Source organism: Drosophila elegans, unplaced genomic scaffold (genome assembly GCF_018152505.1).
Source record: "Drosophila elegans isolate 14027-0461.03 unplaced genomic scaffold, ASM1815250v1 contig_208, whole genome shotgun sequence".
In the NCBI taxonomy this organism is placed as follows: domain Eukaryota; kingdom Metazoa; phylum Arthropoda; class Insecta; order Diptera; family Drosophilidae; genus Drosophila; species Drosophila elegans.
Window position 1 is genome coordinate 9,317,684 of NW_024545578.1, and position 27,634 is coordinate 9,345,317.

At 45.2% G+C, this 27,634-nt stretch overlaps 3 protein-coding genes across 10 annotated transcripts; 1 reads left to right on the forward strand and 2 right to left on the reverse strand.

Moving 5' to 3' along the window:
* Positions 1-104: 104 nt before the first annotated feature.
* On the forward strand, positions 105-16,505 carry LOC108146798 (speract receptor). 6 transcript variants are annotated; one of them, XM_017272971.2, is made up of 16 exons: positions 105-768; positions 10,409-11,116; positions 11,181-11,490; positions 11,552-11,802; positions 11,963-12,034; positions 12,151-12,296; positions 12,619-12,784; positions 12,863-12,868; positions 12,963-13,053; positions 13,121-13,308; positions 13,813-14,031; positions 14,091-14,195; positions 14,263-14,334; positions 14,426-14,600; positions 14,668-15,988; positions 16,049-16,505. In XM_017272971.2, exons 2-16 carry the CDS (start codon positions 10,694-10,696, stop codon positions 16,254-16,256), a joined length of 3,753 nt encoding a protein of 1,250 aa, XP_017128460.1. In that variant the 5' UTR covers positions 105-768; positions 10,409-10,693; the 3' UTR covers positions 16,257-16,505. The 6 variants fall into 6 exon arrangements, with proteins under 6 accessions (XP_017128460.1, XP_017128458.1, XP_017128462.1 ...); XM_017272969.2 differs by having other exon boundaries at positions 10,424-11,116; XM_017272973.2 differs by having other exon boundaries at positions 10,424-11,116; positions 13,852-14,031.
* Positions 6,303-7,387, reverse strand: LOC108146800 (pancreatic lipase-related protein 3). The gene is made up of 3 exons (XM_017272979.1): positions 7,282-7,387; positions 7,106-7,223; positions 6,303-7,037 (listed from the first exon to the last, which is right to left on the reverse strand). The coding sequence occupies exons 1-3, from the start codon at positions 7,376-7,378 to the stop codon at positions 6,353-6,355; spliced, it is 900 nt and encodes a 299-aa protein (XP_017128468.1). The 5' UTR covers positions 7,379-7,387; the 3' UTR covers positions 6,303-6,352.
* A 58-nt stretch (positions 16,506-16,563) lies between the features above and the next one.
* LOC108146799 (tyrosine-protein phosphatase YVH1) lies at positions 16,564-26,985 on the reverse strand. 3 transcript variants are annotated; one of them, XM_017272977.2, is made up of 7 exons: positions 26,307-26,985; positions 21,240-21,327; positions 20,263-20,379; positions 19,742-20,192; positions 18,578-19,126; positions 17,974-18,169; positions 16,564-17,917 (listed from the first exon to the last, which is right to left on the reverse strand). In XM_017272977.2, the coding sequence occupies exons 2-7, from the start codon at positions 21,258-21,260 to the stop codon at positions 17,887-17,889; spliced, it is 1,365 nt and encodes a 454-aa protein (XP_017128466.1). In that variant the 5' UTR covers positions 21,261-21,327; positions 26,307-26,985; the 3' UTR covers positions 16,564-17,886. The 3 variants fall into 3 exon arrangements, with proteins under 3 accessions (XP_017128466.1, XP_017128467.1, XP_041563923.1); XM_017272978.2 differs by lacking the exon at positions 26,307-26,985 and adding an exon at positions 20,443-20,518; XM_041707989.1 differs by lacking the exons at positions 16,564-17,917; positions 17,974-18,169; positions 18,578-19,126; positions 26,307-26,985 and adding an exon at positions 20,443-20,518 and having other exon boundaries at positions 19,298-20,192.
* Positions 26,986-27,634: the final 649 nt, after the last annotated feature.

Below are 27,634 nucleotides of genomic sequence, written 5' to 3' on the forward strand. Positions count from 1 at the left end.
TTCCAGCACTGTTCACACTACCGATAGGCAGGGGCCAGAAAGTATCGATAGCCCAATCGGTGTTAGGCCACCTCTAGTTGACAGTTGGTGCGACGAGTGTGAATTCGAGTGCGGGAGATTCAAGACGCGCGCAAAGCTGCGGACTGTCGAATCGGAAGTGGAGCGAACGGAAAAGCAAATAAGGCGGCGCGTGTCGAGTGTTAATAACACAGACGTTGTTTTCGAATACAAACGTTGTTTCTGAAAATACAGAAATTTATTTCGCCAGTGGACCGGAGGGGCGATCGGGGTCACCCACCTCTTTTGCATGCCCAACATCTGCACCACGGATGCGAAAATAAAAAACTGGTGCGATTTGGGCAACAGGTGGCGACGGCGGCAAATGGATCGTGTCGATGGGCGGGATTTGGCGAAATTGTGTGGATAGACTGACATAGGCCCATTATTATTATATGGCCAAAAAGGGGTCAGACATTTGTGTTGTGCGCGTGAGGAAATTGAATTGACTTTGGCCACCGCCGGTACGTTTCCGAATCCGAATCCGAATCCGTATCCGAATCGGTATCCGAAATCAAAATCGAAATCTGTGTCGCAAATGTGGCACTAATAAATTATCGCACATTCGCGGACCGCACTCGCGAGTGCTTCATTAATGCAGAAATTGAATCGCAATTGAAGGAGAATATCTAGTTTTGCAGCGGCTGCGTTTGTTTCATTTTGCCAGGAACGTGACCAAATTGCCAAGTGTCGCGTGGATCAGCCAAAAAAGTAAGTTTTACGGTACACAACAGGGAGCCACAGCTACGCTTCGCGGAGCAGCACACAAACAAAAAGAACGTTAACTCCGTGGCCTATAAATAACAGTCTTCAAAATAGCTAAATCCAATTGCAGTCCAATTAGCAGTGGAGCGCCAATGAAGCGCCAGTGAAAGAGTAAGTGAGACGCTTTTGCCGCCTAAGTTTGAAACGCCGAACGCTTATATACCCTTGAAGTTTAAACTATATAAATTGCTATCTAAACATATTGTTTATATACTTCTGAATGTACTTGTCGAAATTTTGTATTAGACCTTTAAAGATTTTCTAAAATCGTATTAAACGATTAACTGATTTACTGACTTATGTACAAGCGAATACATTTAATCTTTTGTGGTGATAATACTTAAATATTAAAATGTATTATTTTAATCTTAATTGTCTAACTCTTTTTGTCTTACTACATATAAAAGCAACCAAATTGCATTGTTAAGTCTATGTAGAATTTAGGATTTGCATATTTTTCATTAATATTTAAAATTCTTAAAATGTAACACAAGGATTTGCAAACGGTTTTTTTAAGTTAAAAAATAGGACCAAGTTATTAAAATTGTTCTCGATATTTAGATAGCAGTTAAAATCACACTAAATCTGCCTTGCTACTTATAAAACATAGCATTTGAGAATATTTCTGTCGCATATATCCACCGCTTTTCAAACCTGTAATTAATTTCAAAATACCCATTGCCAGAGTATTAAAATCAACAAACGCCAACAGTGCGTATGACAGTTCTTACGCAATTACAATACCATCGCGCGCTGCAAGATTAACATAAATTCGGCCTGCAAACTTGATAAGCGTCATAAAAAAAGGCAGCAACAGCAGCAGCAGCAATAGCAACAGCAGCAGTTGCTGTGTGAACCGAAAAAATCGAAAGGCAATAAGTCAGTGGCAAACAATGCAAAGCTCACAGAGCAATGCAATTTTTCCACAATTTATTTAAATTTCGCATAGTTGTTGCTGCCGCAGTGCAAGCCCCAAAATGAGTCAGCTTCAGTCGCCGTTGCAGTCGCCGTTGCAGTCGCCGTTGCAGTCGCCGTTGCAGTCGCCGTTGCAGTCGCCGTTGCAGTCGCTGCATGCCAGCGCGTACTTCTGTGGCGACAGAGGCTGCGCTGTCATAAGCACTGTCAAATTGCGATCGCCCGAGTGGGTGGAGCGGAAAGGGGTGAATGGGGAAAGGGGGTGAGGAGGCCGTCATTGGCCCACTGCTGCTGCTAGACGCGCTTTTTTCTTGCATGCCGCTGCCCCTCCATCACTGACCACACTCAACACCAAATCGACAGCCACAACTGGCCACAGCTGAGGTCGAAAATATAGCAATAAAGCCATTTATGATTATAGGTTAATAGATTTAGCGCTTTAATCATTATCATATCGTTTGTGTTATCTTTTCACGTTCGAACATGCAAATGATTCACAGTATGATGGGAATGATTCAAAACATGCTACACAGCATAATTCATATGCTTCGGTCAATCATGTGCGGACTAAGAATAATATTATGTTAAAAATGTCTAAACCAAAATAGAATTACAACACTATTACGAAAAAAATTAGGAACCTAATTTGTAGTCCTGCATAAAACAACATTGTTTAAATCAAATTGTGCCCCAAAACAATTTCACATTACGATTCCAATGAGTTAACAAATATCTAAACATCTTACAGAGTGTTTATAATACTATACTATGTATATAAAGAAAATGTAATTAGTAACAATACGGTTTTCAAATCTGTACTCGAAGTAAATATAAATTTCTTTGACCAAATGCAAAGTTAAGTTCCTATTATTTTTGGTTAATAGGTAGACAATTAACTTAAGACTTACGATGTTGTAACTAAAAGTCCAAATATTTTTATACTTACCCAAGATCAAAACTCAAGGTAAAGGATAGCTGCTGGGGCTTTTAACAAAACTATTTCTTCAAAGCTGAAATCCACATATATCAAATATCAATCGACTATTTAATTGGTGCTATTATTTTACCCCATGGTTTTCCCATCTATGAAGCTGATGGCTTGAGTGCTTTGCGTGTGGCTGTTTGGAATTGCATTCGGCAAACGTAAAATGATAAATGATTGATGCTCGTGGCCAGAATACGCATTAGTCGGGCATTAGCCGGCCTTTTGGTGGTTTTTTCAAATTTTTCGGCCCGCAACCCGTTCATCGTTATCAGCCACGTCACCGGCGCTCACGCACTTAATTTTAAATAGTTAAGTACCCACAATATATAAAACTAATACTGCTGATTAGCCGCAAAACGGGGCCAAGAGATTATGCGTCGCGTTTGAGGATGGATGTCCCTCGGTGAAACGCAAATTACCCGCAAAATTGCTCTGCCATATATGTGTGGACTATATAGTACCGCCAGCCACACTTTGCCTGCATGTCATTCGCACCTTTGACGGTGTCATGGAAATTTAATTAAACCTTTATGCAGATGGCTTTTCAATCGGTTGAAACAACTTCGCCCTCGAGTTTCCCCCCGGGGAGGGAAAATGTTGGACAAACGCCCGCTTATCAAGCTAGCTCCAAATGCAAAATACCTGGGGGCCTGGGGGCGTGGAGGCGTGGCAGCAGGTGGGCCCTCGACATATGTTACACTCAGCTTGTCGCGCTTATCAACAACAATGGGCCACCTAACACGCGGTTGAGCTGGCGACAAAGAGCCTCACCCACAGTTGGCACACTTTTTCGGGGGGCTTCCGACTCATAAGAGGGGAAGAGGGGGGCTTTCACTGGGTCGCAGTTGGTGAGCCGCTCCAATGGCATCCCATAAAAATGGTTGTACAGAAATTAACATAGCCATAAAAGCAATGTTCACCAGCGGAGGCGGGGTGGTGCAGAAGGTGAACAAGAAGTCCCAAAAAAAAAGAACTTTAATTGATAAAGGGAGGGCAGCTGGGGAGTCGCAAGATTTCTTATCAATTCCAACTTCCCGAATTCAAACGCATTCCGGGCCTCATTAACATTAACATTAGAAAGGAAAGCGAACAAGGAAAAAACAGAAATATGTATAGCAACTGAAAGCGAAACAAAGTGAAATGAAAATGAAAATGAAATTGTTGCGACTTAATTTCTCTTACACATTCTGTAATGGCCATATTTTATGCTTGCAATGTTCTAAGGGGGGAAAATGTAGTAAAACCACAAAAACACAAGTGGAAATTATATATGTAGTTTGGGGTCGACTTTAAGATACCCTCTAAATAGTAAACGAATTGGGGGAGAAGTAACATTAAAGTAGTTTCAGTAATTTACAAAGGTTCAAACCACTCAATCTAGTCAATCAGATAATTTCGTTCTTTAGTTTAAAATATTTATTTTTAATTGCGCTAAAACCCATTTTTTTACCAGCCATATCTAAACAAACTTTAAACATAAAAACACCCGATTTGATAGTGTGTCGAAAATATTATTGATATGATTTAATTTGATTATATTTTTGTGTTAATCAGAATTTAATTTGCAAATCTATGGTGGTAGGTGGCGGCTGGAGTAGTAAGAGTAGTAAGGTCTCTTTAGTAAATTTTAACAATTTAAATTTCAAATTCATATATTCTATATACCCTCGTTTTCTATAGCTACCTAGTGAAAAAACAATGGACATTTAGCCGGGCTTGTGGTGTACTGAGGTTGGTCTGATGACCCACCTCCAGACCCATTATTGGATCCTGTGGCGCAGGGTGGGTGCTTCTATTTTATGGCCTGACATTTAATGCTCAGCCACCGAATCCGAGTCCGAATCCGAAACCGAAACTGAGATTCAAGCCAGCCGTTCAGGCCAAGTGCAGGCAAATGAAGAAGCTGAGCCAAAGTCGTGTCGTGGGTTTAATGCCCGCTTAACCCACTTCGGCTGACAAATGTGCAACTTTAAATCTTCAGGCTCAAAACGCTTGTATATAAATCACGGCACAGAGGAGTCAACTGCTCATCCCTCTGTTGAGATTCTGACGCTAATGAAGCCTCAATTAGCGCAGCGAAAACTTTTTCAGGGCAACGAGGTAGCATGTTTTTAGGCGCTCGCTATCGCGGTAAGCCCCTTATCAGCCTTCAATTGATCATCATCAAACGTAATTGGCTAATTGTCTGATATCCACGAGTGAGGAGTCATTAAAACGGCGCTGCTACGTTTCGTAATAAAGTGACCACGGGTTGGATATTTCCTGGGAACTTTCAGAGAGATGAAACCCGCATGCGGAGGCTACGTGAGCGCACTGCTTGAGAGGATTGGCCCAGTAGCTTGCACTGGGCACGTGGCAAATTGGTTTCGCCACAAACTTTGGTTCCGGTTACTGGTGGGAGTACCTAGTCCGGGTCGGGGGTAGTTTGCTGACACTCGTCTACACATTCCCCGAAAGATAAACTTAAGTATAGCGCATTTAAATGCAATTTGTGACAGTTTTCCTTTTGCGCGACTTTCAAGTGACACGCACACAGCAGGGTCGCCTTTACTGGGTGCTGGTGGGTGTGGCACTGGGGGTAGCCAGTGCAGTTGGGGGTGGCAGGAAAAGGGGCGGCTTGGAAAAGAAGTTAAGGCATGCCTGGCACAAAGGAATTTTCCTATAAAATTGCATGGAAATATGCGCAACAACTACAATCCTGGAGATGCGCCGTGGGTCACGACACGCCATCATGGCGGTCAGTAACTTTGTTTGAATATTTTAGGAAGTCAAATTGATTAACTTCCCTTTTTGTTTAAAAAATTAACACACTGAAAATATAATTTCTAAACTTTCTTGCTAAAACAAAGCGTTTTTCCTAGTCTCTTATTTCAAAATTCCGAAAATACTAAAAAACCAATATCATTTTTATATCATATCATATTTTAGTTAATTTGAAGACTTTGTAGGTTACTATTCCAATTTAAATACTTTTTAAGTCGCATTGACTTTTTTGCATTTTTTGAGTGCATAAAATATTTTTAAATTTATCAAACAAAAACTTAAGAAAAGTTTGTAGCTTTATATACGAAAGTGGAATCCAACTGCTTTTTTTCGTTCTTTCCAATTTAGTATTACACTTTCCCAAGTTATCACGAAGCACACGCACTCCGCCATGGAAGCTCCTTATGACATAAATCTGCCTCAATCCAGAAAAATACGCAAATCCTTGGTGCACACTCAAAGCAGCCGATTCTCGATAAACTTTTCCTTTTTCATTGGTTCACTGGATCGTCACTTCAGACAACAGCTGACATTTGGGAAAAGGGAAACTCGGGGAATTGGGAACTTGGGAACTTGGGAACTTGGGAACTTCGCCTATCCGTCAAGGGAAATGAGATAAGGGCGTGGACATGGGTGGCTTTCCACTCTTGCCAGCTGGAGGACGTGCGTCAAAACTTTGGGGAGCGAGGCCTCTTAAATTGATTTTAAAATAATGAATGAGCCCAACGCCTGACGCTCATCATTTTTGGCACTTGCTCATTTCACTGTCGCCCCCCATTCACCCCAGCATCATCGTTTGCAATGACTAATGACAAAGTTGCTCCTTTGTTTCCTTTATTCGCTTGGCTTTCACATTGGATCTGCTCCTCACAAGAAGCTGATGTAGTAGGCACCCCTGGCAAAGGGTGAGGATTGAGTGGTCTCCAGGAAGTATATGCCGGAGCCTTCGCTCTGGCCCATTTTGTGGGTGGACCAGCGGCAGCTCGCGGCTCCTAGAGATTCCACGGAGCCACAGAGGGCACTCACAAAGTCATTCTCCGGCGACCACATCTCGGCGAGCAGCTGAAACGATCTCTCATGCGAACAGGAGTCGGATGAGCATCCTGGCTGCGTTTGCCCGCCATTGGGATAGTAGTCCACATGACCAAGCTGATCCCAAGTGCCGACTCCTTCTGCATTTGTGTGCACAACCTCTACGAACTGGGCATCGGTTTGGGATAGCTTGTGCTCCAGATCCTCTCCAGAAGTCGGATCAAGAGCTGTGATTTGCGGCAGCTGATGTCCCAGTTCCCGCTGCACCTGGGCAGCTACTCCACCTGCCAGGTGAGCACCCTCTGCAAAGCCCACGAGCTGTATCCGATCTAGTGGGACATCAAAGTTGCTGTGCAAAAGGTTCACCAAGTTGGCCACGCTTTCTATAATTTCCGTTTCATTGTTGGCTTGGGTTAGATCCAAGCTGATCACATTGCTATCCTTCTGCTGAAGTTGGGCGGAAACCACAGCTGGAATCTCTGGTGAAGAATTGTTCCCTCCCCAGCGCGGAAAAGAAAGGCTAAAAGGGCAAAGTACAAATAGTAGAAGCTCCATGGACAGATAGTGTAACAATATGCAATGACTCACACTACTGGATCCGCGGCGTAGAAAGAGCTGCGCACCAAAGCCTCCACCTCCGGTTCGATCTGCTGCGGATTGTCCTGGATGCGACGCGTGTGCAGCAGGAATCCAGTTTCCCCATAGACTGAAATTAAATAATACTTAGTTACCCATTTAAGTTACCAATTAATTTACCTACTCACCCACAGCAATTGTGAGGGTCAAAACCAAAGCAGTAAGTTCTCTCGTCTGCATTCTCAATGTAACTGAGCTGGGTGAGCATAGTTTCGCCTGAGGCATTCCAAAAAAGCTCGATAAGATTGCGGTTTTATTGGGTTCGATAAGAGATCCCCTATCGTTGGTCATCCACGATCGCTGATCGATGGATTTGACGGCTGAAGAAGCCGTGAAATTAAAGCCACTTGGCCACTGATTTTCACACGTTCCTCGGATTCGTTCGTTCGTATTTCTCTCACGCCCAAAAAATTGTTGTTTATGGCTCTTGTAGATTGTCAAATTAATCGGCGGCAGTGGCACAACTGCATAGCAAGTGGCGGCACTCCCCTGCCCTCCACTTCATCCGGCTTCAATTGCAGCTGCATTTGCATGGCTGACAAATTGCATTTAATTGCCCGACAGCCTCAAGAGTCGAGGGCACTTGGAGTGGGTTGCAGTTCGGAAAATGTATAGCAAACTCCATGCCAATCCCACAATCCCCCAATCCTCCCGAACCCCCGGAAAAGCCATACCTCCCCCATCAATGTCAGAAGGCAAAACAATGAAATTGGCAAATTAAACTGGAAGTGCAATGTTACAGCTGCACTGAAAAGAAATATCACTAGATTCTTAAGGTTTTTGATCAATGTTTTTATAGGTACTGACTTATCTTAATTTTTGATCTTGAAGAATAAGTTTTTAAATTTTAATATAATAGTTTTGAGGAACAAAAACGTATAACTCACTAAAATTAAGATTAAAATTGACTTGACACACAATGGAAAACCTAATCTCCAAAAATGTAGCTTAAAGTTAACTCTTTTTGATAGCATCACATCCCTTTGCTACCATTTGTGTTGTTACTATTACTATAACAAGCCAATTTTAGAGCTTCCAAATATGTACGTAAATAGTTTTATGATATTATTCCTATCAACTTAAAAAAAATGTCATAGATAATCTTACAAGTGGCATAATAGAAATAGGCTTTTTTATGGTTTAAATGCTGATTAAGGCATATGTCGGAAAGCTAAAATTTTTTTGTTCTTTTTGATGACTCACATTGTAAACGAATTAAGTTCTTTTCGTTTGGCTATAAAACTTCTTCTTATGATTTATCCCCACTTTTTTTGTCCAGGTCATTTCTTAAAAGCTTTTCAATCTTGTCTTACCATCAAGACCCCAAGAAAGTTGAAGTTTTCCTTCAGTGTTGGAAATATAAGGGGTACTACTCACGTGTTTGATTAGACTTGTGTATGAAATGGGAGTTATAATCCTAAGGATGCAGTAACAGTTGACCCCACATGCACGGCAATCTGACACAGAATCCTTGGGCAGCTTAGGTATTCGCACAAACTGGAGCGGAAACAAGAACTTTACGTACTTTGGTCTGCGTTCCCCCAAAACATTTTGCGGATAAATCGCTTGCGAAATTGTTACTGTCAAGTGCAGGCGGTGCGTCCAGCCTTCGGGCTCCTCCCTTCTCCCTTTTCCCTTCTCCTCTAAATATCAATGGGGGCACAACAATTAACCGGAGATCCGAGAACTCTTCTTGCCAACTCAATGGACTAGATTTATAACCAAAGAAGCGTTATTAAACGATGCCAGCGCCGATGGCGGCCATTTATAACATTGTTGTAACGTTGTAACATTGTAACCGGGGCAATAAACGGGGAGGATGGCAACTGGGGCTAGCAACTTGTATTAGCATAAATAGAACGGCATGCCGCACGCAACGTTCTAAAAGGGAGCGCATCCAGAGGATTTCTGTTTTGGGGTCAAAGGGGAAAGTCAATATGCCAGGCAAACTTTCAAGTGGTTTCGGGAGTGCAGCGGCGGAGGAAAGACGAGGGTGGCTGCTGCTCGAGTCAATATAATAAATTACTGTGATGGCTTCAAGAAGTTGCAAAGGTCCTGCCAATATTCAATACCCCTCCGTGTGAAGAAAGCAATCAGGCGAGCAGAGTGGGGTTTTTTTTTCTGTCTGGCTGGAGGCCAGTGAGAGATGTGCCATGTCCCAGACAAAAGGCAACAAAGACATGGCCATCAGAGGATGGGTACTGGGCTGGTTGGGTCTATCAGCAACTTCCCGTGCAGCAGCAGCCGAGCAAACATCACACATGATGCGTCGCCATTTCTCATAAAAATTTCATTACATTCACCGAAATGTGTGGCAAGTTTAATATCTGGGAATTTACACACATTGTTAAGGTTGGACACATTGAAAGAGGAAAGTACTTTATCAACTTGGCACGCCCCGAAATCAATTAGAACTGTGATGAACGAGTCAGAGCTCCAACTTAAGCTGTTCGTCTATTCAGCGAGGTAAAGTTCTTTATTGCCAAACATTTCTTTTCAACGAGATAAGTAGCCGTAAGCCAAATCTCTTTATTGCCAAACATTTCGTTGCAAAATTAAAGTATCCAAGCCAATCTATGTATATCCTTGTTATTACCGAAGATAATTTGGCCAGATTAGTCTGCGTCTTTTTAAGGTTTTAAGCAATCACTTAACTTAGAGGAAATTTATGGAACTGATTTCGAAGTTAAATAAAGGCATATTAATTATTGTACTTAAACTTGATTTGCTTTATAAAGTCTATGGGTAAAAATGATAAATTCCAATCCATTTTTTTCCATATTGATTAATCTTTGCAATGCTAAATCCAAAATAAGCCTCTTTCAATTTTAAGTTTCCCATTAGAGTCTTAAAATAAATGTCCAACAATTTTGTGTGCTTTGCAAATTAACTTCCATCCAGATATATTATTCTTAGAATTGCCCATTAAACTTGAGCATGATTAAGACACGTTTAAGGTATAAGATTTACTGAATTAATTGTCTTAAATAAGTCGCATAATGGCGTGTGCGCAAGTGTACATAAAATAAATGAAATCTTTTGCGTCATTAAGGCAGCCATCTTTTATGAAGCCTCTGCCAAAGTATCCAGCATTAGTTTATGTGTTATTTGCCGCCCATATGGGTGCTTTTGGGTGTTGTTAGGGGGTTTGGATTGTAGGATGTGTGTGTCTGTGGCCCCGCATAAATCAGAGGCAGTCCTGCATGACCTTACGAGGGTACCCAGTATTGTAACAAAACGACTTTGTGATTAAAGTCCTCTTACTTGCAGAACACTGAACGGAAAGAAAGCTTGCTAAGACGCAAGCAAACGTAATTAACCACTCCCACAACAAGACAACAAGGTGGATAGTGTAAAAGGGGGCAATGCAAACTCAACAAAAATGTTGCATCTCCTTGAAGGATCAACATCTGCTGCCAGGGACACTGTCACACAAAGGGGAAGCCTGCTCATCAGTTTGGCAAACCAATTCCGTTTGAATTAAGCGCCACCAAAAAGGAGCAGCGCAATCTTAAGCGATTTCCGTGCCGTCCCCGCGTAATGTTTGCGCATCCCTGTCCTGCTCCAGCTGGAATCAACCACTCGGGACTGCTCCTCCTCCTCCGCCTCCTGCTCATCCTCCTCGCACTGACCCACTTCCGGCCCTCGCATGGAGAGGTCTTCACGCTGGGCTACCTCACGGCCTCGCAACGGAGTCCGGGAAACCTGGACTACAACCGACCCGGACTCACCATCTCCGGTGCCATTTCGCTGGCCGTGGAGGAGGTGAATGCGGGACGACTGCGGGACCGTGGCCACTCGCTGGAGTTCGTCGTGGCCGAGACGTACGGTGAGGAGGTGGTCAGCATCCGACAGACGGCGGCTCTGTGGACGCAGCAAGTGGCCGCCTACATTGGCCCCCAGGAAACCTGCGTGCACGAAGGTCGCATGGCGGCCGCCTTCAACCTGCCCATGATATCCTATGTGAGTAGGCGTAAAAAACCTCTGTATTTGCAACTCCTATTCATGGGCAATCATCCCCCATCAGTACTGCACCCATCGGGATCCTTCGAACAAGGCTGATTTCCCCACTTTTGCCAGGACGCGACCGCCAGATACACAGATCTCCAAGTCCGTGGTGGCATTACTGCTCTCCTTCAACTGGACGCAGGTGAGCATTCTGTACCTGGACGACCTGAGCGGGCAGTACCAGCCCGTGGCGGAGACCATCCTCAGCACGCTGAGTGAGGCCGGAGTGAGCATTCGGGACATTCGCACCTGGAACACCATCTACCACCACGGATTCATGGACAATCCCTTCGAGGCGCTGGTGGAGCAGACCTATGCCAATACGAGGAGTGAGTGGCGAATCTGTACTAATCTAATCTATAATCTAATTATAAATCATATATCTATTAGTTTACCTCATCCTGAGTCACTACTATGAGCACGTTGGCCTGATGGTTAGCCTCCAGAAAAGAGGACTACTGTCCAAAGGCGACTACTTCGTAGTGGGCATCGACATCGAGCAGTATGATCCGGCCAAACCCGAGAAGTATCTGCGTGGTCTGCTTCTGGAGGATGTGGATCCCTTGGCCGTGCAGGCCTTTCAGTCCTATCTGGCCATTGTGCCCACTGCCTCCGTCTCCTTTGCCACATTCGCCAACGAGGTTTGTTCGCTGACAGTCCCGACACTTCTGACAATTCTGACAGTGATGTGATTGATGCGCTGCATCCGCCATCAGTGCCAGTCCCGTCCCGTCTCATAATTGTCGCTCCTTTCGCCACATTGACCACACATTCTGACCCTCATTTCGGTTTTCCTTTCAGGTCAACAAATATATGGAGCGACCGCCATTCAATTTCCCCAATCCAGTGGGTCGCTTCGGTGGAGCAAAGCAGGTTCGCCCCAAACAGACACTTGCATGAAACCTAAACCGAAACCGTACCGAAACCGAAACTGAAAGCGAAACCATAACCATTGACTGACCTCCAACCTCATCCCCATTTCCCACTAGATAAGCGCCGAGGCTGCCTATCTCTATGATGCCGTGCATCTGTATGCCAAGGCTTTGATGGAAGTCCAGGATGCGGGTGGGCGGCCCAGGAACGGCAGCGCCATTGTGGCGGCCATCAAGGGCTCGCGATATCGCAGCGCCATGGGGTGAGTGGTGGCCCATTTGACAGCTAATCCGGCAATTGCTCTAGCACTTTTTATACCCGTCACTCGTACACTGATACAAAAAAAAAAATTGAATAGTAAGAATAACTATATAAACTAGAGTAAAAAAAATGCAATCATAAATATAATGCTTTTACTTAAGTGATTAAGAAATTAAAGCCAAACATGATTTTTGCCGTCAGATATGCCAACATGCATGTTTTGGACAACAGATGACGCTTTCAATCATACGGCTTGTCGCCATCTGCAGGAGTCATTTTTATTTGCAAATTGTTAGCAAAATGTTCTTTTTGTTTTTTTTCAGCTATCACGTCTACATCGATGAGAACGGCGATGCGGCGGGTAATTATACAGTATTAGCCAGGGGAACCGTGCGGAATGGTCGAAATCAGACTGTCCTGGGACTGAGACCCGTGGGCACCTTCATACACCGGAACAGCAGCTTTAGCAGCATCAGCAAGGCATTGCCCGTAAGTAAATCCCCGCTTTACATACCGCTTATGTAACTTGCTCTCTGCCAATCCTCCACAAACGCTTGGCCCGTCCAGCACCAGGTAAGCGCTTTTGGCTGGTTCAACAATCACACACCTTGCTCCGTTTGCCCCCGGTATTTTCGATTAATCCCGTTTCTGGTTTACTTTCCCGCAGGACCTCAAACTATTCAGCCCCATTGACTGGGTGGGTGGTTCGCGACCAGCAGCTGCTCCTCGTTGCGGATTTGGTGGCGAGAAGTGCGTCAGTGAGTATGGATGTTGAAGTTGACCAACCAAGTATGGGCTAATCACCCGCCTCCTCTGAAACCACAGATTACACTGGCGAAATATCGGCGGCCATTGCCGGCGGTGTTCTGCTCCTTCTGAGCCTGGTCTCGCTGGTCCTCTATCGCAACTGGCGCTACGAGCAGGAACTGGACAGTCTGCTCTGGAAGATAGACTTTCGCGAGGTGCAAATCCACGAGAACGAGCGGGAGCAGCAAAGTCAGAAGCAGACGCGTGTAAGTCCCGGTCCCTGTCGTCTTACCACTATGACAGGGACATCCGGCCTAATGGTGGATGGTGGCTTCAAGCACAAAGTGAACCCAGGAAGACATTGGCCCAAATAAGACAGCTTCTTAATGTGTCAGTTACCAGACAGAAGCGTTTTTCTGCACTTACAGCAAACATTAGGCCCAATGGGCAATAAATAGTTTAGGCGTAATTTCATCATTTTATATTATAAACAATTTGAAAATAGGTCTTGACGTTCAACGAAATTATTTTGGAATTTTAAACAAAATCTTTATAAATTAAATCCCATCTTATCTTTAACAAAGAATATACTAATTTTAAAAAAATACTTTTAAAGGGGTAATAACATTTTTAAATAGGTATTATTGATTATTATTATGTTGGTAAAAAATGTGGAAGGCCATGTCAACAGCACAAGCTTATTATGTTGAAAACTGTCAAGAGTCCTGCCATTTAAGCCTCTTCTCCCGCCATTGCATGTCTGACAACAGCACTTGCTAAATCACTTGCCGCGTCGTCTTCCTCCGCAGTCCACCCATCCGCTGATCCGCACCAGCCAGGTGAGCCTGAGCTCCAATCCCGACGCGGACTTCCGCTACACGACCATCTTCACGCCGATTGGACTGTACAAGGGTCAGCTGTATGCCATCAAGAAGGTGCGCAAGAAGAGTGTCGACATAACGCGGGAGATGAAGAAGGAGCTAAAGCTGGTGAGGCTATTTAACTTGGTATTTCCTAAAACCCCTTGACATGAGCAAATCTTCACCAGCTGCGAGATGCCCGGCACGACAACATATGCGCCTTTATCGGCGCCTGCACGGATCCGCCCAACATCTGCATCATCAGCGAGTACTGCACCCGGGGCAGCCTAAAGGTCAGTGGGTCAATCGAACCCTTACACCTCCACCACCCACCCACCCACTTCCTTTCTTCCATTGCAGGACATTCTGGAGAACGAGGACGTCAAGCTGGACAACATGTTCATTGCCTCCATGGTGGCGGACATTATACGCGTGAGTGCTGTAACATTATACTAATGGCTGGCCCACCCACTGACCTCCAATGTCCTCCAATGACCTCCAATGACCCCCACTGACCGCTTAGGGCGTCATCTATTTGCACGACTCGCCCATTCGCTTCCACGGCGCACTGTGCACTTCCAACTGCCTGGTGGACTCCCGCTGGGTGGTCAAGCTGACGGACTTTGGCCTGTTCGCCTTCAAGCAGGGCATCGAAGACAGCTCCACGGACATGCAGCACATGTCGGCCAAGTGTCTGAGTGAGTGTTGCCATCCACAATTGATGGATAAGACTATATCCAATATCCAATACCCGATCTCCCCCAGAACTGCTCTACAGAGCGCCGGAGTTGCTGCGGCAGGGTCCTTCGTCGCTGGTCATGGGCACCCAGCGTGGAGATGCCTACTCCTTTGGCCTCCTGCTCTACGAGATGCATGTGCGACGCGGACCCTTCGGTGAGACCGGTCTGACACCCATGCAGTGCCTGCAGAAGGTTCTCCAGCCGCAGGACCAACTGAACCCGTACCGACCCTCGCTGCAGCCCCTGGAAACCGCTTTTGATTGCGTCAGCGAGTGCCTAAGGGAATGCTGGGCGGAGAGGCCGGAGGATCGTCCCGACTTCAAAACCATTCGCACCAAACTGAGACCGCTGCGCAAGGGAATGCGACCCAACATTTTCGACAACATGATGGCCATGATGGAGAAGTATGCCAACAACCTGGAGGCCCTCGTGGACGATCGCACGGATCAGCTGCAGGAGGAGAAGAAAAAGACGGACGCCCTGCTGCACGAGATGCTGCCGCGTTGCGTGGCCGACCAGCTGAAGAAGGGCCACAAGGTGGACCCCGAGCACTACGAACAGGTGAGCATCTACTTCAGCGACATCGTCGGGTTCACGGCCATGTCCGCCGAGTGCACGCCGCTGCAGGTGGTGGACTTCCTCAACGATCTGTACACCTGCTTCGACTCGATCATCGGGCACTACGATGTCTACAAGGTGGAGACCATCGGAGATGCCTATATGGTGGTATCGGGACTTCCTTTGCGCAATGGCGATCTTCATGCAGCCGAAATAGCCACCATGTCGCTGCATCTGCTTAGCGCCGTTTCGGAGTTCAAGATACGCCATCGACCCACCAACCGGCTGCTCCTGCGGATTGGCATCCACTCGGGACCCGTTTGTGCCGGCGTCGTGGGTCTAAAGATGCCCCGCTACTGTCTCTTCGGCGACACCGTGAACACGGCCTCGCGCATGGAATCCAGTGGCGTTCCCCTGAAGATCCACTGCAGCTGGCAGTGCCGTCAGCTGCTGGACCGACTGGGTGGCTATCACTTCCAGGAGCGAGGAGTCATTGCGATGAAGGGCAAGGGCGACCAGCGCACCTACTGGCTGCTGGGGGAGGATGAGGAGGCCCGCACCCGGCGCACCTATGAGAGATCCCAGCGACGAGGATCGCGGGCCCTCAACAAGTTCATCCAGGGTACCATCAAACAGGCCCAGGAGCAGGCCACTGAGTATGGCATACGCTCCTCGCTCAAGCAAAAGAATCTGCCACGCAACTCGCTGACCCGCTCCTCCAGTCTGGAATCGCCCAAGAAGCTGCGCTTTGCCGCCGGCAGTCTCCTCGAGCATCATCGTTACCACAGGTTGGAGTTACCATTTCCAATAATAAAGATTTATTAAGTTAATCCACCATTTCTTTGCAGTGACGAGGCCCTGCTCGAGGTGGACTCCTACACGGGATTGAGGCGATCTTCGGGAGGATCCACGCAATCACGCTATGAGGAGACCACCCTTTCGCTGACCCTCTCCTGCCAAAGTATCGAGGTCCTCAATGGTCAGCATGGCAAGAGACGACCCTCCTCCTATCCCACTGCCAATACGCCGCTGCTGATGAACCATGTGGAGGTTTAGAGGCGCAGACCTAGTACTAGTACTTACTTAAAACCCAACTACAGGGAGCTTAGTGGAATATTTGTGTTCAGTGTGTCTAGCCAAGTGTATTTGTGTATGGCTTTTAGTGCCCAATTGTGGTAACTGTAGCATCAGCATATTGTGAGAGTGATTATAAATCTAGTCGTTGTTTAAACACATTCATGCTCTAATCTAAAGCAAATTAAAATAGTCAATAGCCCTAACTAAACGATATGAATAAAGAGTAATAAATAAAACGCTTATCGCATGGTATTGTCTAGGATTATCAAAGGGCATTTTTATTATGTTCTATTTGTTACGCAATCAGATTTCATTCTAATTGCTGTGTCTTGGAGACAGTTGCTTTTATTATTGTATAATAATTGTATGCATTTGACAAACTTAACGATTTCTTTATATAACTTTAGTTTAAAACCGATTTGTGCATTTCTCTAGGCATTATAAATACAGTATTGGATTCGCCATTCATCGCCGTTCAATATGTATGTGTTTTTGTGTATCTCTGAACCATTTTTATTTTTTGTCAAAGCCAGCTTGCAAAAACTTCTCAAATGTCCAATAGATTGTTTTCGATATTCTAGGAAAGGTTGTAAATAATTTTACCTTCTTACTCGATTATAGTTTTTAATTGTGTTTTTGGTTTCATTATGATAAGCCACAAGCTTTAAAGCACACTTTAATGCGATTTTTCGAGATTAGATTTAATTTTGTTTGGTGATTTAATGTGGAAAAGTCCGCTCCATATTGCTTTTCATCTCGTTTGGGGGGTCCGAGTTTTTTTTTTTGTTTTGGGTGAGTGTGGAAGAAAGAGGGTGGGGTGAGCTAATAAACTTTGTTTATATATTCAATGCTACACAATGCAACAATTCTAAATAACAATCTCAAATCTCATATGTCATTACTATATCAACTAGGTATGAATGTATATAACGCTTCTCTATGGTTTCACCGCTTTTGTTTTTTTGTTCGCTATCAAAATATTTGCAACAACAATGGATATAATCAAATATACGCAATTGTTCAATTGTACAATTCTCAATTATTATTGTTCGACTGTCTCCGCAATCGCTTTGCCGGCCAACTCGCGGTACAAAACTAACAAATGGCCAATACCTTGGGATAACCGGGGTATCAGTCCTTCCAAGTGGATCGACCGACAACAAATCTGCTCGTATAAATAAATACGCTATATATAATATACAGTAAATATGTGTGTATATGTATATGTCGGTATTTCTTAAATGCGTCTCTGAAAAATAATCTCTCAACATTTGATTTCATTTGATTCAGGCTGCACTCGCAGGACAGTGCCCCGAATGCGGTGTTTTAAAAATTGATCAACAACTTTTGGTAGCCAAAGCCGGAAACGAAGGATGTCTCAGCCCTAGCGTCTAACAATAGTAAGCTACTCGAGGATACCACAAATCCGACCAATCGAAGGAATCCGTGGTCCTCTTCCAAACAAGTCTGCAGGTCACGCGCGCATTTTAGCCAAAGTGGGTGCCAGTTGCTTAAGGACTACAGATTTATAGTTACAGATTCAGATGCCTGGGCAACTCTTCTTCTTTGAAAAAAAACCTCCTCGCCTTGTGAGGACTGGCTGGGGACTTCATCTCGGCTTCTTCACCAGGCTGGTGGATCTGTGGACGAGCATGTTGGTTATTGGGCATTTCTGGTGATTCCACAGGTCAGTAACCTTTTCACGCCATGACGTGGACTGGCGGGGGGCGTGTGGCAGGGCGAGGGCGGGGCAGAGCCACCCGACGACCCCCTCGACGAGGATATAGACAGGGTGGAGGCTCTCGGTGCCGAGCAGCCCAGGTAGATGGCCGATCCCTTGTCGGCATCCCGCAGATCCACTCGAGACCCGTGGACGGAGGAAGGAACCGAGCCTGTCACAGGACAATAAATAACTATGCATTATCCTTATTGATGGCTGTAAACGGTGCAGCCACTATACGTAAATCATAACCATAAGCCGTGTATTTATTTTCAATTAAACTACTAAACTGCGTTAAACGAGTATATACTTATAATATGCTTTATTTAAAAATATTGAATACTTTCTTAAAAACTTTTTTCACTTTTTTCAAAAACCGCATTTCAAAAACCCTGTCTTTAAAATTTCAAATTTTATGATTTTTAAGGTATCTTGGAATGCTTTAAAAATGGCAAGAACACATATTACTAAAAGTTTTAAATTACAAGTTTGTATTCCCTAAACAATCTGTTTTTAAATGTACCTATACGCTTTATAAAGTCGCTGCACCGTTTACAACCAACTAGGCTTGCGCACTCACCCGTATAGGCGTGCAGACCAGCCGGACTACTCCGCGGACGCACTCCGAAGCCGCTGACCGTGCTGGCACTGCGCTGCAGCTGGGCGGTGCCGCTCCCCTCCCTGGCGGCGGACTCCCTCCGGCTGCCGGCGCTGCTCACCCGGGGCGTTTCTCTGGAGGAGTTGCCCGGCCGTGGCGCTTCCCTGGAGGAGTTGCCCAGCCGGGGCGAGCGCTGGCTCCGGCCCAGCTGCTGCTGGCGCTGCTCGCTGCACTCGCGGCGGGCATCCTCGAAGGCGGCGGCATACTCGGCCGCCTCGCGGGACGTGGTGGGCGGCTGCTCCAGGACGATCTCGTCCTCGGGGATTCGCTCGTTGCCCACCGAGCGGCGGACCAGCGGGAGCGGTGAGTTCTTGGGCGACGTGGGGCAGGACTGGGCGGCGGCACTGCTCACGCTGAGCGAACTGGACGAGGCGTTGGCATTGGAGGACTGGGCACGCAGGCGCGAGTGGGTGGAGGCGTTGGAGGGACGACGGCGGAACAAGCCCTTGGTGGGGTCCATGTTGCAGACGCCTGCACGGAAAGGAAAATGTGTATCATAATTCATTTTTCATTTTTTTGAAAAATAGTAACAATTAAAATAATCCCGCTTGTGGGACCAAAAAATATTAGATCTACCATTATTCACATATCAATATATGAAACATTAAATAAAAAAATTAAAAAAGAGAAAACTTGTAAAACTTGCAGCGAATGAATATTTTATTGGTGGTAATTAAGTTTTGTTAGGACTAAGATTATGAGACTTGAAGTCGGACTTCGATTGACGTCGTTTTGTGAACTTCGATTTGCGCTTGACGAGTTCTTCTTGCTTCGTAGAAGCCTTGACAGCACTGTACCGGGCCTCTTCATCGTCCGAGTCACAGTTCTTAACGAACCGACCTTTGTTGTCATCTGGGTCGAAGTATCGCACATTTGGCATTAGATCTTCGCCACAGTTAAAGTCCAGAGGGGCTTCATTTTGTAAATCTATAAATGGCTTGTCAAAGGTACTGCCCTTCCACTTGTCCACCGCAAAGTTCAATGTATAGGCCAAGCTTTTCCTGACCTTACGGACATCTTCACCCTCCTCCTGCTCCTCCTCATCCTCCAAAACCTGCCCATTCCCATCTAAATCCTGGCTCGCACCTGTAGGACACTTCTCGCCGCGGGAGCAGTTGCCCTCGCAGATGTCGCGATTCTGCAGGAGCTCCTGGTAGTTATCCAGTGCCGTGACCACCTTGGTGCGATCCAGTTGCTCCAGAGCCGACGATGGGAAGCGTTCCCTCAGCCGGCGACGCTCCTCGGACAGCTTAAATTGCTCAAACTCCTGCAATTGGTTCTGGAAACCGGTGTTGGGATTGGCCACGGCGCGACCGGCACGAACCACCTTCAGGGCCTCCTTCCAGTTGAGGTGCGTGGCCGTCATGATGTAGGCCACGGCCACGGTCACCGAGCGCGACATCCCCGCCAGGCAGTGGATGAGCACGTTGCCTTCGCGCAGGCGGGCGGCGTGGATGAAGTCGTTGCAGACGGAGAAGTACTGGGAGAGATTCTGGTCCGGCGTGTCCGAGGCCATCACGCACAGGTAGTGCTTGTCCTTTAAAAAACACGAAAAGCAAATTAGCAAAGCAGCCATGGATAGAAATCCCATCCAGAAATCAACATACCGGCAGCAGACGCCGCGGACTGTCATGTATGGCGATGATGTGCGAGATCTTGAACCTCTCCAGCTGGGCATGATCCTTGGAGTCGCGGTAGTTGCCCACATAAAGTCCCGGCAAGACCTGAATAATAGTGAGCAAAGGGGGAATAGTTGAAGGATTAGGCTCTGCCCGCTTCGAGTTTACCTTTCCCATGTGCCAGTTCATTGTGGGGCGATCAGATACCAATTCAACTACAGGTGTGTGCCTACGAATGTGATTGCTGTGTGTATGTGAAAATGTGAGATTGTGAAAATGTAAGCCTATTTTATTGGTTTCCTTGCATGTTGTTTAGTTTTCGTTGCCAGTGACATGTTTCCGTGACAACAATCGTAGATTCTCACTGAGAAGTTGGTACCATAATACCAATTACACCTGGTTGCGGAACTAGTTTGTTTATCGATATTTAAGCACCGATCTATAGTGCCATATACTCAGTGCTATCAAAAATGAGATGCTACAGGAAATCGAATATAAGATAGTACATATGTACATTTACATTGTACATTTAAATGTACAATTAGTTTACACAAAATATGTTCAGAATTTGGATTAACTTAAATCAATAAAGCTGTTAATTATAAAATGTAATAAATGGTTTTAAATTAATTAAAATTAAATCAATGAAAGCTATGAGATCCTCACTAAATGTAATGTGTTAAAATGTTATTAAAGTCTGTGGCCGCATTATAAAATTTGATCATTCCATATTCTTTTAGGTTTCGAATATCTTTTGAATTTAAATTATACAATAAAGTGATTTTAAGTCCGTGTTCTAATCAGGTTAACTAAACTATTAGGATATTAGACCTATCTGTTTTAGCTCTGAAATTGCTGCATTTATGGCTGTTTGAGTTTTGTGCAGACCTTGGAACTGTTGTCATCGGCTTCCGCATTGTGTTTTTTTTTTTTGTCAGTCATAAATCTTGTCCTCATTCTCTTACCTTGTTCATGCCATTCCCCATGTTTCTTCATTTAAAAGTTGCGGCTCACTTCCTCAATTGTGAAACGAATTGGCCCAAAAGCACAGTGCTGAAAGGATAAGAAGCAGAGGAAGAGAATCCTTTATTTGACAAGTTCAGGGCGCAATATTCCCGGCGAAGGCCAAGAGGAAATGGCAATGTGAGTGCTGCTTGGTGGGTGGGGCAGCTAAATGCTTTTGTTGTGGCTCTGGGCCTGGGCCTTAGCCTGGTCCGATGAAAGTGCAAGTGGCGAATGTTGCAAGCTGTTGCCACCACTGCCATGGCCGCGACATAATGGATGTCTTTGTCGCCGCCTTCGTCGCGGAAGTAAACAGGCCTTGACGTTGACTCGCCTGCATCTCATTAGTGGGACAGACAGACAGACAGAGAAACAGATTGTTTGTTTGGTATTGGGACTAGGCAGGATTACGGATTCGTATTGAGGTCGAAATGCCAGGGGCTAAACAGCACCACCACCTGGCTTGGCCCCCAAAAGTGGGCAAGGTTAGCGGGCAACAGTTGGTTGCCCATCAGGCCGTTCCTTTTCCTTCCTTTTCAGGATAATGGCAAGGCAAAGGCCTGTGCCTCATCGCAAAGTCAGGACGTGGGCAGACCTCCACCTTGTGTGTTGTATAACACACTTGGAGCTGAAACACCACCACCACCACCATCCGCTGGGTGCACTTGGAATCCGCCACATTTGCATAAGTTGTCTCGGCAAAGTGTCGCTTTGTTGTAATTTCATTCCCGGCACGTTGTCGTCGCAGCCACGGGCATTAAATTGACTGACATGCTCTCGAGCAACCGAAGAAGAAGGAGCCGGAGCAGATAAGGCACGTGTGCTGTCATTTACCAGCCAACTCGACCAGGACACCATCACCATCAGACACTAAGTCCACCCACCCACTTCCGTGCCGGGGAAATTACGAAATTAGAGCAGTCAATCGAGCCCCTTCATCCTCTCGAAGGCATCGGAGGCAATTGATCAGCCAAAATTGCTGCTTAGCAGCATTCGGACAGCGGCGACATGGACTTCAAGTGCATCCAATCAGCATCACAGTGGCTATAAATAGTCTGCGCCCACTGCGAGGTCGAGTAGGAAGAATCGGCCCCAGAGCCGCCATTCAATTCAATTGATGTGACACTTCGCTCGCCTCAGCCTCCGTGTTCCGCCCTACGATTCCGTACGGATGGAGCTCGGTGTGTCCGCAGCATACACGGATTCGTCTCGGGATTAAAGTGGCATTGATGCACTTAAAAAAATATATATTAAAATATTATCAATTGGAGATTGATTAATATGTATGCCAGGATAAAAATTAGACAGATAGTTGATTTTAGGACTTAAGTTATTTGTGGAACATATAAGAGTTTTTAATAAATTATATTCTAGTTTTGCGATTTTCAATAAATATTTTTGTGTAGCATGATTTTAGGCGACACTTAAATTTGTTTGCTGTAAGATATAAAAAATCTTATCTCGATATTACGAACAATTAATATCTTATTAATTACTGTTAGTATTCGGAACTGCAGAGAAGTCAATGTTTACTAATGAAAATGTGTTAAAAAATTTGTAGAATCTCAAAATTTAATTATTCTTCTTGTGTAAGTTGAAAGTGCAAGCTGGAACCGACTCGCTTGTGCGCCTGTGACGTCCTTGTGTCCTCGTGTTCGTGTGTCCGTGTGCGAACGTGTTGGTTTAGCCGGTGGCCAAATATTTTAGGGGCGGTGATTGAAAAACAGTTTTGCATTGAATTCATCAACGAACTTCTAATGAAATCGCATTCTGGCGGGATGTTCTGCCCTGCCTACGACCATGCATTTCCGGGCCGGTTGCCAAGGCGATTTTTTCACAGCTCGGACAGGAAAAAAGTGTTGCATGTCCTGGGGCGCAGACATTGAAGCGAGTCGAAATTTATGGAAAGCTTTAATCAATTTAAATCGTTCCCCGCTTTTACTTTTCCTGACCAGGTTTTGTCTTCGCTGCCAAGTTTTTCACTTTGGGTTTTCCCCGAAATGCCGCGAGTTTTTCCACGAATGTTTTTTTCATTATCATTTCCCTTCAATCGACTTATAATTCGGCCTTTTTGTTGTACCCAATGTCATTTGACGGGAGGGTGGGGGGTGAGGAGGATAGTTTTGTGTGTATATCGTATGCATATAAATTAGCCGGAGTCGGCCTTGTCCCATCGCCCATCTCGTGCGCCGCCCCCTACGGCTGGCAGTCAATTATATCGTTTAGAAATTCTACATGAGCAATAAAATACATGCCAGCGGCACTAGAAGCCGCACCTACCAGGACAGCATGGGATTGGGACCGAGTGACGCTTTATGACTCCATCGCTAGGCTTGGTGAGTCAATGGCGGAGTGTTATGGCGGTTGGGCAAAATCCGGTGGCAGGAGCAGCGAATGGCACACCAAGGGTCCCAATTGCTCACTGACTGTGAAATATATGAATTTTTTCCGTCGTGCTTTGTTTGTAATAAATGTTTCAGGCATGAATGGGGACGCACACGCCGAGGCCTGTAAAGGATACAGTTTAACCTCTCTAAACTAAACTGCTATCGTAGAACCAAATTTTAAGGTTCTGGTGAAACTTATTTTTAAATTTTCTAAAGGTGTTTTATGTCCGAAGATGGAAAACCATAATGTTCTCAAAAAATACGGCAGGATACGTATTCATAATTGGGTTGATATTTATTCGAAACCAGTAATAGTAAAGCTCCTTGTACAGAAACAGAGAGTTTTTTTGACTTTATTCCAGCTGGTTTTGTAAACATTAGTATGAGTTCCACACACCCACACACTCAGATATAAATTCAGGCAAACCACAAACCAAACAAAATATAGATCTAAGCACTAATATAGATCTAAGCTGATGTATCTTACTTTTGTTTTGTTGACCAATATACGTATGAGTATGAAATTTTGGCAAACACAAACCAATTCTCTCCCATCGGAATTGGATAAAATATGGATTTGAGCAGCACAGCTTTCTTACCTATGTTTTTGACCAACAGAGCGTATACGAGATGTCAAAAAGTAAGCACAAAAACGAAGGACTGCTAATATATAGATTTGTTTACATAGTCTCTCGAACTCAATAGCTACTGTAGTATAAATATATCGAAACAGGCGATTATGTTTTGCTTCCGTTGCTGCCAGGCAGGCAGTTTTAAATAAATTCGAAGGCTACACCCTCACAAACTCATAAGAGGAGGACCATATAAAGGATGGAGTGTGTTGGAGGGTAATGTTTGCGTCTCCTCACAAGATAGGGGCAGTCAAGCCGGCAGCCAAATAGCGCCGCTTTGTCTACGGGTATGTCAATGGACCGGCAGCAGTCTCCGAGGAGAAGGGTCTGTGGTCGGGAGTTGGGAGCTAGGAGCCAGAAGCCGACTCAGCAAAAGTTTCGCCCAAGAGGACACGTGCTGCCATAAAATGCTTTATTAACATACAACAGCTCAGCAGAGGGAAGGGATGGTCGACGGTTGTTGATTTCATGAGCATCGAGGATTTCATTGCTGGAAGCAAACATTGTACCGGGTCCTAAGCAAATGCTAGTGCCAGCAGAAACTATTTCCACTGGCCACTGGCTCTCACTGGTCCCCCAAATGTTTTCCCTTTGGCACCCCGCCATTTGACAGAGACAAAGTGTTGCCATCGCCGTGGCAATAAAACTGAAATGCGATCGCCATCACCAACCCCATGATGGCACACATAATCTGAGCCAATCTGGGGACATCAACCTTGATTTCGGAATGCATCCGTTTTTCTTTCCCCCCACCACCCGCATTTCATCTACATTTCAGCTTTTCTGTACAGGCCACAGCTAATTAACTGCATTCAGGACCGAGTCCTGCAGAATGGAACCCTCGAAATGTGACAATCTGAACTTAATGAACCATACACTCGACTCGGAAAGTTTCCGCTGCTGACAGAACCCAATTTAAATAAATAATTAGGCAGGTGGGCGGGGTGCGGGGAGCGGAGCGGTCGAAATGCATGACTCAAAATATTAATTTCGTTTTACATATGCAATGAGAGTGGCGTAAAAACTTTGGCCATGTTTTTAGTGTGCAACAAGGGAAATTAAGCGAAATTAAGCATTCAAAGTGAGGGTTTGTGGTGGGGGGGAGATAAAAATGGGTGGATAAATAGGGATTATATGGCACGTGAGCCGTTATTGCTTAGCCATTTTGTGTACTGTGCAGTTTAATGACTTTTTACAAGTAATTAGCAGTCAACTAGGCGTATACACGATTTATTAGCATATCGGTTTTTTATGATATGCCCTGACGCAATCCTCTGACTTTTTTAAGTTTTGGCGACCGAATGCCGAATTTACTGTCCTAATACAATCTATACTATATTTATTATGCATGCTTTCTTTCTTAAAACATGATTTTTTCTACACCTCAAACATTTAAATCCTAAATAAGTGTTTTTTTGAGAGACAATACATCTTTTGAAATTCACCTGAAGGGAAGGATAAAGTCGATCGCGGGAAAAACGGAATTTCGTTCTCCTGTTTAATATTATTAGTATTCTGTTCTATTCTAACTAAAATTCGCTCATACAAGACACCCAAACCCTATCCAATCCGAAACATATATGAGCAGGCACGGAGCCCTGCAATTCTTGGCTGCCAGTGGTTTTCACAGTCACGTTTCGGGGCATTTTCACACCAATTCGACTTTGACGGCCGGCTGACAGAGCAGAGCAGAGCAGAGCAGGCCAGACCACGACCCGTCCGAGCCACACATTACCATTACCCATACGACCCGTGGGACGAGATTTACATGGAAAACACTTATGCGCGTTTGACACGGGAGGGAAAAAGGTGGAGGACTGCCCGCTAATTCCCAAGTTGCGTGCCCGAAAACAGAAAAATAATTATTCGTAAGAGCCGTAAATTGTTCCATATAAGAGAATTGGAGTATAATTTTGGGGACATTTGCGTTTAAGGCGAATCGGACGCGCGGGTCACTAACCCAATGTGGAATGTGGCATTATAGAGCCGTAAAGGGAATCGCAGGACTTACGTTAATTTCGGCGCTCCGGTTTCTTGCCTCCTGGTCAATGGAGCTGCCACATGGGGACCCCGACTGCGACTTCGACTTCCGACGCGCGAGCGAGCGAGAGAGAGACCAAGAAAGAAAGGCGAAGAAAGTCGAGCGGCAACTCCTGTTATATCACGGAGCCTCACGGAGCCCCTTTGGCGGCGGCCGCAAATGCACAAATTTTGACTCGCTTCTCTAGCTTATTCGCTGCTGTGGCTTTTCTCGCAGTGTGAACACAAAACTAAACTGTGTGACAGTTAAGGCCTGGTCGACAGTGTCCCGACCATTTTTCCGTGTCGTTTCGCTCAAGAAGCGTCGTTTCGTAGATAGGAGCCGTAAAGGTAAACGTGAAAAAAAGGCGTTTGAGGGTCGAAACAATGAAAGCCAGACCGCAAGAAACGCAGCCGTGAAATGTGTGGATAGTGAAAACAAACGAAAAGAAAAAAAACGAGCTGCAGCCGCCGCGTGAGTTTCGTTTTCGCTGAGGAAGGATTGCGCCAAACGAATCGGCTCGAGCGCTGGTCACAGACTGAGCAGCTGAGCAGCACATTTAGCTTTAGCCACTGGAACTTGGCTCAAACGGAGTGGTAGTGTCGGAGCCGAGCCACCAAAGCACTGAGGCACAACACCCGATGCCCGCGGGCATGAATGGGAACAAGCCGAGTCTGCGCCATCACACAGCGCGCCAAAATAAAAACTCACTCAATTTGGCAGCTCGGCTCGAGAGCGAGAGTGTGAAGGTGAGTGCTAGTGCTACTGCTCCTGCTCCTGCTCCTGGCCGCAGAGTGCGTAAAAACCTTTTGATTCAGTTATATAATTGAGAGGGTCGGGTCTTTTGGTGGGCTGCTGGTTTTTTGTCCTTATTGGAAGTCCTCACCTGTCGGCGGTGGGCAATTAACGGCCTAGCAATAATCATCGAAATGCCAGCAAATTCAAAGCCACCCTCTTCAAACGGTTAATTGAGCCAATGTTCGATATTAACGGTAGTGGAGTACTATATGGTAGTGCCACCATTGCACAGCATGGGCGGCACAGTGGTATACAAAATTATCAATAATTAATAATAATTAGGTACAGAGCAATCTATTTTTTAACTTATTTAAACCTTAAATTAATGTATCAAATATATAGCATGAGTTTCCTTTCCAATTTAATTATTTAAAGTTTAAGTAACTTAAGTAGAAGGCAAAACAAGAATAATACAAATATTATCCCGAATATCTGGTGCAGCAACACGATTTTTCCAAGTCAACTTAAAATTAATTCCTACTAGTTACGAGCTATTATTGTATCATATTAGACCAACAAGA